The sequence below is a fragment of the Sebastes umbrosus genome, chromosome 1, assembly GCF_015220745.1.
Source record: "Sebastes umbrosus isolate fSebUmb1 chromosome 1, fSebUmb1.pri, whole genome shotgun sequence".
Taxonomy (NCBI): domain Eukaryota; kingdom Metazoa; phylum Chordata; class Actinopteri; order Perciformes; family Sebastidae; genus Sebastes; species Sebastes umbrosus.
The window spans coordinates 37816709-37836200 of NC_051269.1; the positions used below are offsets into that span (position 1 = coordinate 37816709).

At 38.7% G+C, this 19492-nt stretch overlaps 1 protein-coding gene across 5 annotated transcripts; it reads left to right on the top strand.

Annotated features, from left to right (window-relative positions):
- The first annotated feature begins 1511 nt into the window (after positions 1–1511).
- LOC119489021 lies at positions 1512–16920 on the top strand. 5 transcript variants are annotated; one of them, XM_037771130.1, is made up of 18 exons: positions 1512–1667; positions 3359–4116; positions 4351–4491; positions 4893–5034; positions 5121–5410; positions 5581–5663; positions 5809–5852; positions 6434–6604; positions 7712–7852; positions 7941–8024; positions 8771–8791; positions 8878–8970; positions 10652–10813; positions 10907–11086; positions 11229–11309; positions 12015–12098; positions 14584–14709; positions 15494–16920. In XM_037771130.1, the coding sequence occupies exons 2-18, from the start codon at positions 3569–3571 to the stop codon at positions 15965–15967; spliced, it is 2865 nt and encodes a 954-aa protein (XP_037627058.1). In that variant the 5' UTR covers positions 1512–1667; positions 3359–3568; the 3' UTR covers positions 15968–16920. The 5 variants fall into 5 exon arrangements, with proteins under 5 accessions (XP_037627058.1, XP_037627068.1, XP_037627075.1 ...); XM_037771140.1 differs by having other exon boundaries at positions 10928–11086; XM_037771147.1 differs by lacking the exon at positions 11229–11309.
- Positions 16921–19492: the final 2572 nt, after the last annotated feature.

The following is a 19492-nucleotide window of genomic DNA, read 5'->3' on the forward strand; positions in this document are numbered from 1 at the left end:
AATTTATAATTATTCTCGTGTTTTTGTATTATTATTGGGTTTTTTTTATGTGTTTTTTTTTTATCATTATTATTATTATTATTATTATTTCTTTTCCTAATTTTATTTCAATTTTGAATGTTGAAGTTGTTTTCTCTAGTGTACTTAATGAGTTTGTCTCTAAGCTCATCTACTTAAAAATTGGTTTATAAACTATTGTAATTACGAACTGTAAATTGCATATATAAAAAAGCAACCTTGAAAAAAGGGAAAAAATAAAGTATAAAAATAAATAAATTGAAAAACAATTGAGTAACTGTACTTGTTAGTGGAAAGAATTGTTTGTACTGTTGTCAGTAGAGCTGTGAGGTGTCCGTGGTTGTCTCTGTTGGGTTAGGCCAGGGGTCTGCAACCTGCGTCTCCGGAGACACATGAGGCTCTTTAGCTCCTCTCCAGTGGCTCCCTTTGGATTTTTAAAAATGGAAATGAATAACTGTTTTTTGTTTTCATTTTCATTTTTATTAATCATTGTTGTAGGTCTATGATACGACGAAGTATTAGGGCCACATTGAGGAAAATTAAATAAATCTGAGATTTCGAGAATAAAGTCATATTACTAGAATAAAGTCATAATATTATAAAATAGTAATTTTACATGCTATTTTCTTTTTTTCTCGCAAAGTTATGACTTTATTCTCGTAATATTACGACTTTTTTTTCTCGTTAAGTTATGACTTTAATCTCGTAATATTACAATTTTTTTTTTCTCGTTAAGTTATGACTTTATTCTCGTAATATTACAATTTTTTTTTCTCGTTAAGTTATGACTTTATTCTCGTAATATTACAATTTTTTTTTCTCGTTAAGTTATGACTTTATTCTCGTAATATTAAAATTTTTTTCTTGTTAAGTTATGACTTTATTCTCGTAATATTACAATTTTTTTTTCTCGTTAAGTTATGACTTTATTCTCGTAATATTAAAAATTTTTTCTCGTTAAGTTATGACTTTATTCTCGTAATATTACAATTTTTTTTTCTCGTTAAGTTATGACTTTATTCTCGTAATATTACAATTTTTTTCTCGTTAAGTTATGACTTTATTCTCGTAATATTACAATTTTTTTTTTTCTTGTTAAGTTATGACTTTATTCTCGTAATATTACAATTTTTTTTCTCGTTAAATTATGACTTTATTCTCTTAATATTAAGACTTTTTTTCTCTTAATATTATGACTTTTTTTCTCGTAATATTATTACTTTTTTTCTCTTAATATTATGACTTTATTCTGTAAATCTCAGATGTTTTTTCCCTCAATGTGGCCCTAATACTCCATAGCACTTTGTCCCTCACTGCATTAGACTTATATACTATATACTTAGACTATAAACTGTGTTACCTTCATCACAATGCTCAAATGTTTTGTGGCTCCAGACAGATTTTTTTAATTTTACCTACAATGTCTCTTTTGATAGTAAAGGTTGCTGACCCCTGAGTTTAGGGTCACAGCTTCCATCCATCATGGAGCGACACGGATTTGCATCTTGTCTCGTTTCACCTTCTTCGGCTCTACAACTGTTTCCGGTAGCGTTCAGATGCTCGGTAGCCTGTTAGCCTCGTTAGCAGCTCTAAAGTGGTTCCCGGTGGTGATCAGAGTGCCGAGCATCTAGAGGGATATTACCTTAAAGGTGTGTGTGTTTATTCATCATCTTAACCGCGAACATTTCTAAACTGTCTCTTTAACTCAAGAGGAACATTTAATGTCAATAACAGGAACCATGAAGTGGAACGCTGTTAGCTAGTAGCATGCTAGCGGTGGCTAACCGTTAAAACGTTACTCCCGCTTTCACTTTCATTGTTTCTAACGTTACTGCAGCTGCCAAGTATTTATGTGGTATTGTTGCTAAACTACTTATTATTAAGAATATGCATTAATTTGAGAGAACAGAGCAGTAACTGTTTGTTTTATCAGGTGATGTTGGCTTGTGTCGCTGTCTCTGGGTATGCTGGGTAATATTCACAACCGTTACAACCGTAGCTAACATTAAGACATATAATGTTACTTTATGAAAGATATCGTCTACTATATTGGGATATATGTTACAATCTGTCTCTGTAGTTAGTGTGTTGTATATACTTTGACATATTGTGAATGTCTGCTCGTTGAGTCGGCTGTAATCGAGTAAACAGATGTTTTGAGCAGCTCGTTGTGTTAGAAGCAAAGGAGGTTCACTTTAAGGTTCTCAGTTAAATATATATATAATATAATATACCCCTCTGCTGAATTCTTAAGAACCCGTTTTGGTTTAGATCACAATAACTGCTTGTTCTGTGATGAACACATTGCAACTACAGAACATTTATTCTAATGCTTTCTGGGAGGATTTGTTTTATTGGTTGTCCATTAAATTTGTATTTTTTTCTAATCTAACAAAGGAAAATGTTATATTTGGTACAATTGTGAAAGATCTCGTTACATTACCTGGCAAATCAATTCCATCATTGTCCCTCCTCGGCACAACACAAAGCGCCTGGGTCAGTCCTTCATGCTGGTAGCCATCAGGCTCCACAACCAAGGCTGACCCCCATATGACAACTATTAGGACTTTTAAGAAATTTAAACATGCACTATCTACCTTTTAACATGCACTATCTGGCTCTATCTCACTTTACACTATACATCCTATTTACCACTTTATTGCTGACTGCACATATGTACATATTACATTTAGTTATTTATTTATTGCACATTCTACATTTATTTATTGACGGACTGTGCACACAATGTTCACCCATTCACTCTGTATCTTTTATATCTCTATTATTGTCTTTATAATTTTTGTATATCTTTACCTCTCCTGTGATTCACTCTGTTTGCTGATGTTGCTGCTTTGACACCTGAATTTCCCTCCGGGGATTAATAAAGGTTCATCTTTATCTTATCTTATAATCATTCTTGGAAAGTTTTTTATACATAAAAATAGATTCCTGAAATCAAGACCAAATTTCTATGTTTTTCATAAGGAGCTGTGTCTTTACTTTTCATCTCTGAAACATATGAAAAGAAAGAATGAAGCTTCCAATGTTAGTTGAGGACCTTAACCTCACAGAGAACCCTTATAGCACTATTAGCACTATTCCCACATTCACTTACTTTTTTTTCTTTTCTTTCTTCTATCTCTTCATCCACACTCTTATGCACTCTATGCCAATTTCCAGGCTTGTCTGTTCCCTTGTAGTTGTGGACTGTTCTGTACGATGCCATATTGTAATGTCAATTTCTCAATAGAAAAAAAGTACAAACAAGCTGGGTTGACGTTACATACTGTGACGTTACTGCACATGTTCAAACTTTCTAAACAGCATCATCTTTTTCCAGGTTTCTGAGCAGCTGTCAACCATCAACCATCCTGGCGGTTCACCTGCCTGCTGCCCAAAACATCAGTGGTCCAAGGTCAAGTGGCTCCATCCACGGACAATGTGAAAAATACACCACTTTAAATGGGGATGCGAGATCGACTGTAGAGGATATCTGATTTGTCTTCAGGGAAAACAATTTGAACAGTTTGTATCCTAAAGGGGTGCAACAATGAATGAGGAACCAGTTGAGACCCCGGTCCCTGACATGGTCCCTGACAGAGAGCCTGTGAAAACGGATGTGGGACAAACCACAGAGGGACAAACCACAGAGAAGAACAGCAGTGAACCAGAAAAAACCTCTGAGGCACCACCAGCACCGGCACCAGTACAGGAGCCTCTGGCACGTGTGGCACCGGCACAGAAGCCTCTGGCGCTTGTGGCACCAGCAAAGGAGCCTCTGGCGCTGTTGGCACCAGTAAAGGAACCTCTGGCACTTGTGGCACCAGCACAGAAGCCTCTGGCGCTGTTGGCACCAGCAAAGGGGCCTCTGGCACTTGTGGCACCCGTGGCAACAAAGGAAACCCCCAGCTCAGATCCTGTAAAGGAACCTCCAGGAGAAGTAAAAGATGATGCTAAGGCTCCTGGCGGTGAGCCTCCTGTTGACTGGTTTGAGCCGCTTGAGGATGATGATTATGATGATGATGAGAGCCTGGCGGGAGAAAGTGAAAGGAGTGAGAGCGTGGCGGGCAGCGAGAGGATGCTCAAAAAGATTTATCAGTAGGTTGCCCTTATATCTTATACTGTAGTCTGATAATGAGCTAACTTTGGATTTGATTTTTATGGCCATGTGCAAGCATCGTTATCACTGCAGAGCTGGCAGCGGTGATGCACATGTATGTATCACACAATATAGCTTAGCATTTCGGATGGCTTCATGGGCAGTCTGTTTTTTCCCACGTGGTATAAAGATTTCTAACATGTAATTATTCCCATCTCCTCTTTTACATTCAGGTTTCAGCTTCCCCGCCGCAAACGATCACATCCTGATGAAGGATGGGAAGACTGGCCAATACTCGGAGAGGGTTGGAAACGCAAAGAGGTTGTGCGGCGCTCAGGTTCAAGCATAGGACAGAAGGATGTATATTACATGAGGTAAATACTGCCTTGTAGAAATGTAAGAAATCCCAATGTACAGTTACCTTAACATATATTTACATTGTGGTCAACAATGTTGTTTGTAGTGTTGAGATTTTACTACTTTTTAACTACATTCTGCCACACGTTTTACTCTTTGTAGTTTGTAGTCAGACACTACATGTTTTGGTGGTGGGTAAGAAACATGCAAACTCCACACAGAAAGGTGCAAAAGTCACACCATAATCATTTAAATATTTTTTCAATGAAAATGAGAATAATGATGTAAAAATTATCATTCTCTCTTATATCGCAAATAATAGTAAAATCAGTCAAAATAATCACAATTAGATATTTTTTTCAAAATCGTGCTGCCGCAGTTGTCAACCAGCTCTTTTTTTCATTTTTTTCTTTCGCAGTCCGCGTGGCGATCGAGTGAGAAGCCGAGTAGAACTGACTTCAGTGCTGGAGGGACATCTTGACTTGTCAACCTTTGAATACAAGTCAGGAAAGTTCCTCGAAGGTGAAGTACCACACATAAGAGTTCGAAACAGAGCGAAGGTATTGGCCTCTTTTATCACTTCAAACATTTAAGGTATATGTGTTTTTGTCTTACAGTTAGTTTTCCTTGCTTTCTAATACATTAGAGAAAAGTCCGGGAGCGTTCTTCATCAGAGTCCAGCTTCATGGAGAGAGGAGAGGGGGCCGACACGCCGGACTCCCACCACGTGCTCCCCCCCGTCAGTCTGGCGCCCAAAAGCTTCCACTCCAACCAGACCAGTTTCTCCTTGCACAGCACAGTAGGAACTCCAACCCAAGGCTATCGCAATGAGGATCCAGTGGAAGATAAAATTAAACTTCCCCTTCCGTCATCATCATCCAAAGCGCTTCTGCTACCCTCCATAAATGGAGATGTTGGGTCGGAGGACAACACACTGTTAGTTGATAATTACTTCTGTTCTCATGTCAATCATTTAACCTTATGATTAAAACTGCTGACGTAATTAACAAGACACTTGAGTGTTTCAGTTTAATCAAAAGGGGTTTGTGTGTGGTGAGTTGTTGATCTGAACAGATGTACTGAGCATTTATCATGTTTCCCTGCAGGGTCTGTTCCAGATGTGGTATTTCCTTCACAGGCACATGGTACGACAAACAGAGGAAGAGGCCCTGCTGTCCCAATTGTTGGGGTATGTCGGTTTATGAGTGTGCAATATCGTGAAAATCATCAGCAAATGCAGCGTTAGAAATAGGAACAAAATCATGGAAATAACTGAGGTGGGGTACTCATCCTATTTGTGTATTTCTATTTGTTTATTTTCCTTTGAATTTCAGCTGCCTCAAAGACAAAAGAGCATCCGATGGTTCGTTTCAGAAAGGTAAAGGATCGTCTGTCAAGTTGTGTGAATGAACAGCTGCATTTTAAAGGATAACGTTGGTATTTTTCAACCTGGAGCCTATTTTACAATGTTTTTGTGTCTAAGTGAATAATGGGGACAACAATTTTTTTAATTTGTCCTGAAAAAGGTTTCATTTCTCCGTAGGATCCTTTCCATAATGTTGTCAGACACTTATAAAAACAATCTGAGCCTGTCAGTGGCAAAAAGAAGCACTTTTAGTGGACGTAAACTGACGGTACGAGGTTGCACCAAATGGTTACATTACAGTTTTTCTCACTCAATACTGGACCAATTTCAGAAATTGTTGTCCCCGTTAGTCACTTAGACACAAAAACATGGGAAAATAGGCTCCCGGTTGAAAAATACCAACTTACCCTTTAACTAGCCAAAACTTTAGCATGTGGTCCATTGGGAACTCATCAATAACACAGTAATTAAAGGAACAGTGTGTAACATTTAGGGGGATCTATTGGCAGAAATGGATTATAATATTAATAAGTATGTTTTCTTTAGTCTTTAATCACCTGAAATTAAGAATCGTTGTGTTTTCGTTACCTTAGAAAGAGACGTTTACATCTACATATGGAGCGGGTCCTCTTCACGGAACCGGCCACCATGTTTCTACAGTAGCCCAGAACGGACAAACCACTGTGTTAACATTTCCTGCTTGGGTCGGAGTCGATAACGTTACTCGCTCCGGAGTTATCCCCCATCTCTCCACTGAGCCGCTGGTAAACAAGACACAGGAAACGTTTGCCGCTGTTATTTCTGACACAAAATGCAACATCCACTGTACATTCACTTGACATTCGTAAAGCTAAACTAACTCTTGTCTTCTGCTCCGCTAGCTCACTTGTTTGTTAACACACAGTCGCTGCCGCCGCTCTCTCTCTCTTGCTTCACCGCTCACTTCCCACGTACACATACACACACACACTGTAGCTGTGCTATTCTCCAAATGACCTACGCTACTCTTAAAACAGCTCTAGAGAGGGACATTTGCGTTTTCACACCAACCACGGTAGTTCTCCTAAAGGCTTGGCACACAGGAGAATCTGCAACCTCACCACTAGATGTCGCCAGATGTTACACACTGTACCTTTAAGCTATGGATTCAGAATTCACACATGATTTGAATGTTTTCTTTATATGAGGAAGTTGTGTTGTTGAAACTAAGCCCCCAGGAAGAGCGCCGGGCATTGAAACAAATGTTCGTAGTGGCCGAACGGCGATACTACAACGTCCGTGTCCGTCACGTGATGCCATTGGGCCCAAAAAGACTTTTTCCTATAGACTTACATTGGGAAAGAGACATCTGTAGCTCAGCGGATTATTTTTTTTGAGGTAAATCAACTTCCTAGTATGAACACTCTAATAGCCCTTATTTAAATCATTAGGTCCTAAAAGTTGTGAAATGCATTAATAGCCAAATCCAGAGTTATTTCCCTTCCTCCGTTCATGTGAATGAGACCCAGACCGAGGCTGGAGCGAGGGCTGGGAGGCAGAGTTAAAGGAAAATGCTACTGCTTCTGCTCTATGGGCTCAATGGATGCGGAAGATCGCCGGATGATCCGGGTAATTTTATACCCGGAAGTCGAGCTTTTTTGCTTAATGCGCCACAGAGCAACTCTCATAGGAATGAATGGGAGCCAGTTTGAACGCTGTATCCAGGTCTCTTAATACATCCATGGTTGAAACTGACTGGGCAGTAAGAGGACAAATTTCCTCTTATTTTCGGAGTCAGACTACTGATGAAAATGTGCAAAAAAATACACATAAGACATGTTTATTAATGAATAAACAAACCTGCTTTTTATTTTTGTTCATGTCCACTTTAGTGGATTCCTTGTGGACAGTGTGTGGGATGCCACAACACATTGAACTGTGGGCAGTGTGCCAACTGCAAGCATGGATTACAGAGCCCAGAAACCCGCAAACGTTTGTGCCGGAAACGCAAATGTATATGTCCAATACGCAAGGTGAGTTACCGGGTACTACACAACAGTTATTGTTTATTTTGTTACTTTACATTTTGCATTCATGCCCGTTTTCTGTATGTTTCTCCAGGGCCCCGGAGGTGGAGGCTTCCTGCCACCACAGATGCCTTATATTGACGTTCCCGAACCGTTTGATGACAGCATGAGTTTCCAGGTAATAAACGCCTGTGTAATCTACTAAAATGTGCACGTTTACTGTACTTGCTGGAGGATCAAAGATCTCCATGTGCTGTGCTCACGAGCCATGGGTTCTTGTTGAACTCCCATGTGTAAAATTCCTGGTATGATGTTGTGATATAAACTTTTTGTGTCATATTTTAAATAAAACTTGTTTGTTAAGCCATTATTGATTGTTGGCTGTGTTTTATAGAAGCACAAATCTTTAAAATACAGTTACTATTGACTGAGAATATTTAGTATTTCTACATGTTTACAGTCAGACTTGTTTCATTTATTCTTAATTGTCCACACTGTGGGTTGTAATAACAGTGTAATTATTAGAGCTGCAACGATTAATCTACAAGTTGTCAATTGTTAAATTAATCACCAACAATTTTGATAATCGATAAATCAGTTTGAATACATCGTCTAAATTCTCTGATTCTAGCTTCTTAAATGTGAATATTTTCTGGTTTCTTTACTCCTTGATGACAATAAACTGAATATCTTTGTGTTGTGGACGAAACAAGACATTTGAGGACGTCATCTTTGGCCTTCTCACCATTTTCTGACATTTTATAGACCAAATAACTAATCGATTAATCGAGAAAATAATCAACAGATTAATCGACAATGAAAATGATGGTTAGTTGCAGCCCTAGTATTTATGCACTGGGGCTTTGTCACGGAATGATTCATTTAATTTATGTACGTTCTAACAATAACCATTTTATGTTACAGAGTGAAGTTGCAGAATCACAGGTAACTATTTGTTTGTATTAATAATACTAATACTATTATTGCTCTACCTTTTCCCCACTCTCACTGATGATGCTTTATTCACACAGCTCCCGAGTCTCAAAAGCAGCGACACAGAGAACTTCTCCGTCAACGTGGACCTTGATGATGACGATGACATGTCAACTGACGATGATGATGATGTGAGTCTTTGTTTTTTAAACCCACTGTCCTACAGACAGAAGGACATGATGATTTAAAAAATAATCCAGAATCTATTTTGTAACAATGACTATCGCAACATTTATACAAACTTGTCAAACCACATCTGCAGTATTTTTGGTGTCCGTTTGTAGGCTCGGTATGGTCACAGTTAGAACGTGGCTAATTATACAGTTTCAGTTGGAACAGTAACCCAGATTTACCATTCACAGCTGCGGGAAACAGGACTTTCCCTGGCCAGTTCTTTGCTTTTAGACAGGGCTAAAAATATGAATGATAGGGGTACTAGTAGTACACTCATTAAGTCATCCAAATGAAGTGCAAATTGTAACCGAATTCCCAGAAAACCGACAAAACAAAATGCAAATGAATGCATGTTTCCATCCACTTCTGTAGTTACAAGAGTGCCAGCCAAAACTAAATTGACGCAATACCATGTGTTGGAAATAAAGGCTTTATGTTTGTTTCATGTTTTAATTTGAGGTCAGATGTGTTTGTCTTCAGTGGAGCGGACACTTGAGTGAGGTTTAAAGTCGGGATGAAATGAAAAATGCCTTTTTTAGCCCTTTTAGATCCCCTCCCCGGTCATATAGAGCGCTCCAAGGATGATGCATTTTTGTAGACCAACCAGGAAGTTACCATCGTCCTGGTTCCCTCGACAAAAAGCCAATGGGATTTTTCCATTGGTTTTTGGATTATTGCAGGAAATAAACTTTGTGGCAAACAAACGTTTATGATACTTACATGTTTTGTTCAGCCAGATAATCTTCACAAATGAGCACCAGTTTTGAAGTGTGAATACAATTGCCAGTAAAAAGCTAAAGTTGAAATAATAAAAACAAACTACACTGCGATCGCATGAGCCCGAGTATACAGGCTGTAAAGTTGGACGAGTCGCCATGATGATGTTTAGTAGTCTCATTTAACCACATTTAGCAACCACCTTTTTTAAGACACATAAAGGCTTCAAAATTCACGAGTGGGGTATTTACTGACGTATTTTATATCGTAGAATAAACATCTCTTCAGCTTGTGTTACCCACAGACCTTATTTCAGGCATCTTACTAAAAACCTATTAAAAAAAACCCATTGACCGAGACGAGGGATCCAGAAGTGCTAAAACGCTAACTCATTTCCAGGTTTTAGGACTCATTCCTGTAGCACTCTGTTGTGCACCTATTTAAGAATATATGCTGTTTCTTTTACAATAAATCAATTTCTTTGTATTTTTTATATCAAAATCCAATCATCTTTTCTTCCTGTAAAACAAAATATGACGCTCTAACTTCCGTTTCACCGGGACTTTAAGACGCATGCTTCATTCATGTCATTCAAGTCAGTTTCCATTGCACTTAGTCACATTTTTGTTTTATCGATAGCACAACTTTTCCACCTCAGCCAAGCATAAAAATGTTTTCATGATGTATTGACTTTCCCCCTGAAACTTCTGGTGTTTCCACTCCATTGTTGTTTTTTTATTTGCAAATTGAAATTGATTAATTATTTGGGTTCTTATTTCTCTATGGTTCTTTGTGGTTTGTCAAGAAAGATTTCTTATAAGTCGTCTGTTATCAACATTAATTTTGCAGCTGGCTGCGTTGAAGCAATTGTATAAAAAAGACGTCTCTTTCTTCTTTATTATATCCTTGACTTTCCTTCAGTGGCATAAGAAGCGGAAGCGGCGATCCTGTGGAGATTGTAAAGCCTGCCTCTGCAGGAAAGACTGCGGCACATGTGATTTCTGTGTAGACAAACCCAAGTTTGGAGGCAGCAACAAGAAGAGGCAGAAGTGTCGACTACGTCAGTGTCAGAGGCAGGCGATGGTGAGAGCCTATTTTTTTAATGAATCTGTTGTTTCTTGCAGTAATGAAGTAACAGTGTTTGTTTTTTAAATATCTCTGTGCTACCTTGTGCAGAGACACTTGCTGCCTTACCAGATGGGACAAAGTGACCACGGGCCAGATGGCCAACTGTTGCCGGGCAGGCCAAGACCTCACTACACATACAGTCGAAAGTCGGGTTTAAAGAAAAACAAAGGACCACAATCGAGCTTTGACTTCGACGACAATGACGACGACGACAGCAACTTACAAGCAGTGAGTTCCCACTGCCTTTGGTGATAAAATCTTTTTTTCTCGTCGTGGTTGTTTTTGTCGCGTTCACCTGCGGAGAAAACCCTCAAAGTTAAAGAGGAATTTGTGGGCTCTTCTTAACTTTGCTCGTGTTTCTCTGCTGTAGATGAACTGGATCCCCGATCATGCCAGTGGTAGCAAATACACATACGAACTGGATGTGAAAAACGTCCCACCGTCTACGCAGGTTTGAAAATAGATTATTATTATTGACATGTTTGTTGTCACATCAGTTAACGCTTATCTCACCAAACAAAATGTCAACTTTTTTAAAATAATATTTTTATTTAAGAAAAAGAATGTTATTAACGTAAGGGATAATGTACAGCGAGCCGGTCATTGTTGTGAAAGAATCTCTGACAGGGCGATGCAGAGGGGTCTCCCGTCACCCTGAAGGGGATTCTTTCACAACAATGACCTGCTAGCTGTAAATGATCCCGCCTATTACACAGCTACTTACTTTAGAAATCAATATTTTGACAAAAAAACGGTCCTCCAGAGTCCGACATCAGAGCTGCGCGCATAGCAACGGTCTGCTATACATAGCAACGGTCTGCTATACATAGCCACGGTGTGCTATACTTGGCAACGGTCTGTTTTACAGAAATTACAGGCCGCAGAACGCCGTGATTGACCAATCAGAATCGAGTATTCAGCACAGCCGTGTAATAAAGAGACACAGAGCATTTTCACTTTCTCCCCTCCCCACACCCTCCCCACTGCCTAGACAAAATAACGTATAATAACATATCTACACAGGAAATGATGGTTCAAAATTAAGTAGTACGATTTTTAAAAATAATAATAATAATAAAAAAAATTTAAATAACCAAAAGCAAATAAATAAATAAAACAAAAAATAAAATGACAACTTCATTTTGTCTCTCGGCAGTTGAATCCTTTGGATTTCGGACTGCAGAATGGACTTCCTGACAGAGTACCTACTCAAATCAACAACCACAACAACTCTCAACTAGTGAGTTTATATTCTTCCTCCGTCTTTTGTTTTAGTAATAATGCACATTTTCTTCTCCCATTAGGCCAGAAATGTGTGGAATTTTGTGATTGGTATTAAGTGTGTCTATGTTTTAAGTTCAGGATGTCCCACAGATCTTTTTGCAGATAGTTGCACTTTTCTGGCTGATGGTGTTCAAAATCCATACAGCCTAATCCTTGATAGCACTGAACCTGACTGATCACGTGTCATCATGGCTTCCTGTTTACACAAGACGCTCCTGGCACCTTGTCCATTTCCTTATATTTCTGTTGTCATGCTGTTCTTTGGCCGGTGGCTCAGTGTGATGAATCCAGGCCTGGTTCCAACTCTGTTTGACCACGTTTTTTAATTCAGTCCATGGTCATTGCAATCTGTAGCTCTATGTTCCGTTCAGGGTTGATGCACCTTTTTGCAACGGTTGTGCTTATGATGATATCTGTTGTCTCAACACGTTCTCATCCCACCTTGTCACATACTGCCCCTTTGCAACGCCCCTTGTCATCACTTTAGGTTTAGGCAACAAAACTACTTAGTTAGGTTTAGGAAAAAACAACATGGTTGGGCTTAAAATACTACGTTCGTAAAATTAAAAATGAAACTAAATGTTGTGAACACGGGAAAGGAACGAACAGCTGATTGTAACGTAAAAGTGAAACTTAAAGCATTGGGACACGAACAGCGGTCTCCTGGATGAAAGCCTTGTGTTTGTGTGTCACACCCATCCTCGGCGCACTTTCTCTGAGCGTTTAGTGTTGCCGTGGATGGGTTTACATTATAGTTAATGGAAAACCCGGTGCGTCTCATACAGGCGCTAAAGGGTGCGGCCGAGACAAAGCCTCTGTATTTGCCGTCCTGGGAATGAGAACGGGCTGGTTGTCTTGTCTCAACTTGGAGTGGTCCTTTTCTTCTTGTCATCTGCTCTCTTGTGGATATGTCAATGTGACAGTACATATGCTAATTTTTTATTTTTTTTTTGCCGTTATTGAACAGTTTGACAGTGTAGATAGTAGATAGACGGGAAGCACGAAGCGAGAAGGAGAGAAGGGTATGATATGCAACAAAGGCAAATGGAATATTGTAATTATATGATACTTGTCTTATAAGAGAGAGTTTGGGTGTTTTGAAGTGGGGTTTTATGAGTTACTTATCCTTGGTCAGTGTATTACCTACAGTAGATGAGGCTCGGTACGCCCCCAGTTTGGAGAAACAGAAAGGAGTTACCGGCACGGGAGCAAAGCAATGTACTGCTGTGGACGGGGCCGACAGCAAAAACGTATTTTAGCCACCTAAAAGAAAGGCCCAGCTATAAACATCAATATCAGTTTAAGTGTACGCTCTATTTAGAATATTTTCACCACTTTGCCTTGCTGTCAGACAGCCCTTTCTGACGGGGAACTGAAGCCGTTATATCCATCTGTGCTCTCGCCACCAGACACGAGGGTTACTGGTCTACCACTTGGCACCAGGCCACCCCCAAAAGTTAATTTGATCTCCTTATAAACTAGGATGGCTATTACTGCCAAGCTGTTTGTTTTCTCTCCTTGTCACCCATCTCTTCTTGGCTTTATCTCTTGATCGGATGAAAATATCTGATGCTTCGTGACCGATCATCAGTGCTGTGGCTTTCAGTCACTGTGTTTTTTGCCTGTGAAAACTAAGGACGTTTTTTTATTTTTTTATTTGACCCCTTAACAGTCAGTTTTTACTTTTATTGTCCCTGAAGTAATCAAGGTTGGGAGGAGAAAAAGTTTTCCATATTGTCTGAGAGCATCATACATATTCTGTATCAGCTTGTTAGCATTTTTATGGAAGCTCTACGTTAACACTGAGTGAAATATCTAAACCCAAGACTGCATGCGGCTGCACAATTCCATCAAATAGAAATACTCTGCAGTGTAGATGTCTTGTGCATAACTTTGGTATCTTTCGAAACTTCTGGGTCTCCACTAGAATTTAAAATGAAGTTTTGCAGGTGTGAACATTTTTAGCTGTACTGCTTGAATGTGTAATATCTGATCCACTGGTTCGCAAATACAAAGCTGCAGTGTTTCTGTTGTTTAGTATAGTGTGCAGGCAAAGGCTGCGAATTAAGTTTCATAATTCAGGTTGTATTGCAAATACTGACGGTGCACAAATTCTGCTTTTAGTATTTGTGTCACGTACGATGTCTTGAATGCTGATGAGACAGAAATATAAAAACACTTTGTTTGGTGATTTTGAATTGAGCAAAAAAAAAAGAAGAAATCCTTTGGCAAGTGTTGCAGATCGATATTGCTCTCCTCAATAGCTGCTGAGATGTCAAGCTTTATAAACAGACAGATACTGTTAGATCTGATAGATTTGTAGTTTTCATAGGTTGGCCAGGTAAGCAGCCTATGATGTCATGATTATCATATTTGCTCAAAGTTACAGACTGCACCTTTTTAATAGTTAAGCTCATGAGTTTCACTCTTTATCGATCCAGGAGCAGCTGAGCAGATGGGAAGCAGAGAAATCACACGCAACCAGAGAGATTCAAAAGCTTGTTGAAGACGTAGAAGAAGATGATGATGATGATGAGGAGGACGAAGAAGAAGAGGAGTTGCCCATGGTAAGTGTCCTGCTGAGGCTGTCCAAGTTAACATGATAACGCGTTCAAGAAATTAGTGGTGTTAAATGAATTTGCGTTAACGCATTTAACACAACTTGCAGTTGTAGCGGGCTCAGTTTTAATGCTAGAGTGAAGATAATGGCATGATATAAAACTAAAGAACCTCAGGAATCCATTGATACCAACCATGTCATACTAGCTTGTCCTGAAGGAGACTAAATAACACAACTTGGGGAAAACTGGCATGGCCATTTTCAAAGGGGTCCCTTTACCTCTGACTTCAAGATATGTGAATGAAAATGGATTCTATGAGTACCCACGAGTCTCCCCTTTACAGACATGCCCACTTTATGATAATCACATGCAGTTTGGGGGCAAGTCATAGTCAAGTCAGCACACTGACACACTGACAGCTGTTGTTGCCTGTTGGGCTGCAGTTTGCCATGTTATGATTTGAGCATATTTTTGAATGCTAAATGCAGTACCTGTGAGGGTTTCTGGACAACATCTGTCATTGTTTTGTGTTGTTAATTGATTTCCAATAATAAATATATACATACATTTGCATAAAGCAAGCATATTTGTCTACACCCAGTATTAAATACTTGACAAATCTCCCTTTAAGGTACATTTGAAACAGATAAAAAATGTGCAATTAATTCACGATTAACTGGACAATCATGCGATTAATACCAATTAAATATTTGAATCGATGGACAGCCCTAATATGATAAATAATTCAAACTCTTTTGTGTATTTATTCTCCCTCTGTTGCTCTCTGCAGATCACACAGATCTTCAGTTTGGCTGATAACGCGTCTGGGAGTGGTGCGGACATAGAAAACCAGCTGCTGAAACTGCTACATTCTTTACGCTCCCATGTAATGCCGATCCTGTGGTACGCCATCATGGTGGAGGGCCCGCAGCTGCAGCTCATCCAGTGCTCCAAACAGTCCAACCTGACCGACACTATGGTGCTGATCGACCCGGGCTTCTGCTACCAGGTCACCGTCCAGAAGCAGCCGCTGCTGCCCACCCACCCGCTGTACGACAGGTACCCGGCGCGGTTATCCTCCGTCTCCGAAGTGGTCGCTCTGCTTCTGGGCCTGGAGGAGTACGTCGTGTGCCAGGGTCTGCCCCCCAAAGAGCCATTATCTAACACAGAACCAATCATACTGGAGCGGGCGTCTACGTGTGATTTCTTGGTCAAGAGGAAGGTGAGCACCTGTTCTGACTGCAGAGCGCTGCAAGGACTTTAACTCGAGCAGAGACAGAAGAAGATCGCCGATTCTCTGGTGCAACTTTGTGCTATTTTCTTCTTTTTTTTGTTTCTGTTTTTCTTTTGGTGATAATATATATATGACATTTTACAGATTTACCTCCGGACTGTAACAGTATGATTTTGACTATTTGAAGAATCACCAAAGGCATTCCAGGAGCTGTGACGTTAAAACCCAGCCGTGTTTCTTTTCAGATGTCCTCTGTTATGTTGGTGTAGGGCTTTTTCTTCATGACTGTTATGTCAGATTTTGGGCAGCGTGACGGGTCGAACTGGAATTCATTAACCCGCTGTGTGCTTAGTGTCCTGTTCGTTGGTTCACACTCTTACTTGAGGAGTCGATAACCCTCACACCCTCCCTACCACCACCACCGTTATTACACTTTTGAGTAGTCATTTAACCCAAAATTGTGTCTCTCTCAGCCCAAAAATGAAGCTGAAATTCATAGCAATTAAGCCTTTCATCTTTTCACCAGCAACATCGGACACCCCCTCAATAATGTAGTCAGGTACCATATCTAATGGAGTTAACCAGCAGCCAAAATAATTAATGTTTACATCTTGTCCACCTCTTTCATGGGATAATGTACGGCAAACCGGTCATTGTTGTGAAATAAACCCAGACGGTGATGCAGCACCCCGACGCAAAGCAATAACCCGCTAGCTGTACATTATCCAGCTTATTACACGGCTATTTACTTAAGAAATCAATCATTTCGGACAAAGAGTCCGACATCAGAACTTCGCCCATGGCAACAGTCTGTTATACATAGCAACGGTCTGTTATAAAGAAATAACAGACCGTAGAACGGCGTGATTGACCAATCAGAATCAAGTATTCAACAGAGCCGTGTAATAATCAATAGTACATTTTATTGTGATCACTACATCAGTTGCACTTGCTTTGTTAATGTTGATGTTTTGTTTTTGTTATTACCAGCATTTAAAGCTGTTAAAAGAAATGAAAAAAGATGACTGTGAAATATGTTTACAGACTCTGATTTTATTAGACAGTGTTTATAAAAATGTATTTCACCGCCCTGTGGACTTTTGCTTTTTTAAATTCATTCTCAGTAGATGTTAAATTAAAAAAGAAAAACAGCAAAAGCTGAAAAGTAAGTCTCTACAACTTGACCAAAATATTACAAATATAAAACACGGTGAGTAAATATTGAACAGGGCAACACAATTGTTTTTTAAAGGTTACCATATCTACAACAAAATTACTGAAAAGCACCTAGCGAGAAGGATACTAGAATATTTTCAGGACACCGAATATCCCGTATGGAGCGTAAAGGTCAGTCATGATGACCTACGTGGCTCCAGCCGGGAGACGGCGTTCAGACGACAACTGTTGCTTTAACAGTTGCAGCTTTATGTCCGAGACATCTGAGGTAGTGGTTACCAGAACACATGTGGGAGACTGAAACCAAGTCGATGAAGGTTATATGGTCGAATTAAATATATTTATTACACGGCTTTGTTGAATACTCGATTCTGATTGGTCAATCACGGCATTCTATGGTCTGTTATTTCTTTATAACAGACCGTTGCTAGTTCATGTTGTGAAATAAACCCTGACGCGAAGCGGAGGTGTACTGTTTATTTCACAATAATGACCGGCTCGCTTTACATTATCCATTACATATATTACTGTCCTGGAATCCAGAGATCTAACATTTACTGCAGGACTCGAAAAAAGTCCGCAAACAACCTAATAACAGAGGGTGAATACCTCTAAAAAAGTACCTTTACTTAATATTGACTCAACAGGAGTTAATACTTCAGCAATCATGTGGTTTGTGTGATATATTTGTAATATTTTAGGTCAATTTGGTATCAAAGATTTTTTTAGATTAATTTTCAGATTACATTTTTCAATGCAGTAAAGCTATTCTGTTGTCACATTTCAAAACGAAGGGACGTTTTACAACTAACAAACGTAAAAATGTCTGTAACACTGCTTGGTAAATACTTCCTCAGAAAATGATATATTTAGCAGGAACCCAGAATCTTTTCCACATTCATCATCGTTTTTGGGCTGCGGCAGACACTCAACGAGACATTTGATTGTTTTGATTGGCAGATTCAACATCTGGATTTATGGTGAAATGTAACTAAACTGCGATCAGAGTATACTTCCTTTAGTATATGCGTTGTAGAATGTGTTTTCCAAAATGATATCCTCAAATGAAACTGGTGGTGTAGCCAAAAATCATCTTCCAGATGACGACATTGTGTATTTATTAGGATGATAGAAAGTGTCTTAAACCTCTTAAAAACGTGTCCTTCCATCTCTGTTCTGTATGATTATTGGTATTTAATATTGCATTTTTAAACCTTTTGATTCATTTTGTTTAAATTATATAGTAATTCTCCCGTCCCCCTCTCCGTTGGGATGTGTGTGGAGTAACTCAATGACGTTTATGCATTCTTCTCATATATCAGATTTATTTTTGTTATCTTGGTTTCCTCAAGTAATTGTGCAGATTTTGAAATGTTCGGGATGAGTTCCTTTGAAAAGCTATTGTTATTTAGACTTTGAATTAAAACATATACAGAATTGAAACAAACATTTTCCTGTCTTTGTCTTTCTGAAGGCAACATGCAAATAAACTTTTCTTGTCGACTTGCTTTTTAAAATGTTTATCAAATATATCTGATGGACATCTGAGTCATCTGAGTGTTAACTGACAGAAACCCTGAAAGCCAAAGATTTTATGTCCATACGACCACAGCTGCTACTTCATGTTCATATCTAACTATTAAATTATATTTGTTAGGATGATGTGATTTGACGACAGTAAACTGAGCCAGATCATGTTTCAATTTCAGAGTTATTGTTTTTATTATTTATCATTGTTTCAGTGGGAACTACAGCTCGGCCATACTGCTGAAGAGACTTCGATCTGTGGTCCATCGATGTCGGTATGTTTGAAGTGAAGCATCTCTAACGCACTCATAAACCAGTTCAGCTGATTTACAGTAGCTTGTTATGTGGCGTTAACAATTGCTACGCACCAGTGTTCTTCTAAACAAAAGGAAAGGCTCCTTTAAAACTTAAAATGATTTAAATTTTTATAGAATTAGGCACTAAAAGTTGGTTTCATGTTTTCTTTGATTTTGTGATGTGTTTTCTGTGGTTTAAACAATACAAAGGATTTTTATTATTATTATTATTATTATTATTGTGTAGTCATGGATAACAGAGTTGTAAAATGTCCTGTTTTTAGTTGTTTTAAAATATATATATGTATATATATATATATATATATATATATATATATATACATATATATAAAATAACAATAATGATTATTATTTTTTACTATTATTATTTTGACTGGATAAGAATGTCCTAGACTGAAAATATGGTATATGACTCTAAAAGTTTTTTAGTTAGGTTTTCATCCCATATATACTGATTAATCGATTATCCATATATATTTATGATTAATCGATTATCCATATATATTTATATATATGGATAATCGATTAATCAGTT

Excerpts from the sequence above, each read along its gene's own strand:
- LOC119489021 (XM_037771130.1), top strand. The coding sequence starts at position 3,569 with ATGAATGAGGAACCAGTTGAGACCCCGGTCCCTGACATGGTCCCTGAC. Across the intron at positions 5,411-5,580 it reads GGGTCGGAGGACAACACACT|GGTCTGTTCCAGATGTGGTA; the intron begins GTTAGTTGATAA and ends GTTTCCCTGCAG. Across the intron at positions 11,310-12,014 it reads ACGTCCCACCGTCTACGCAG|TTGAATCCTTTGGATTTCGG; the intron begins GTTTGAAAATAG and ends GTCTCTCGGCAG.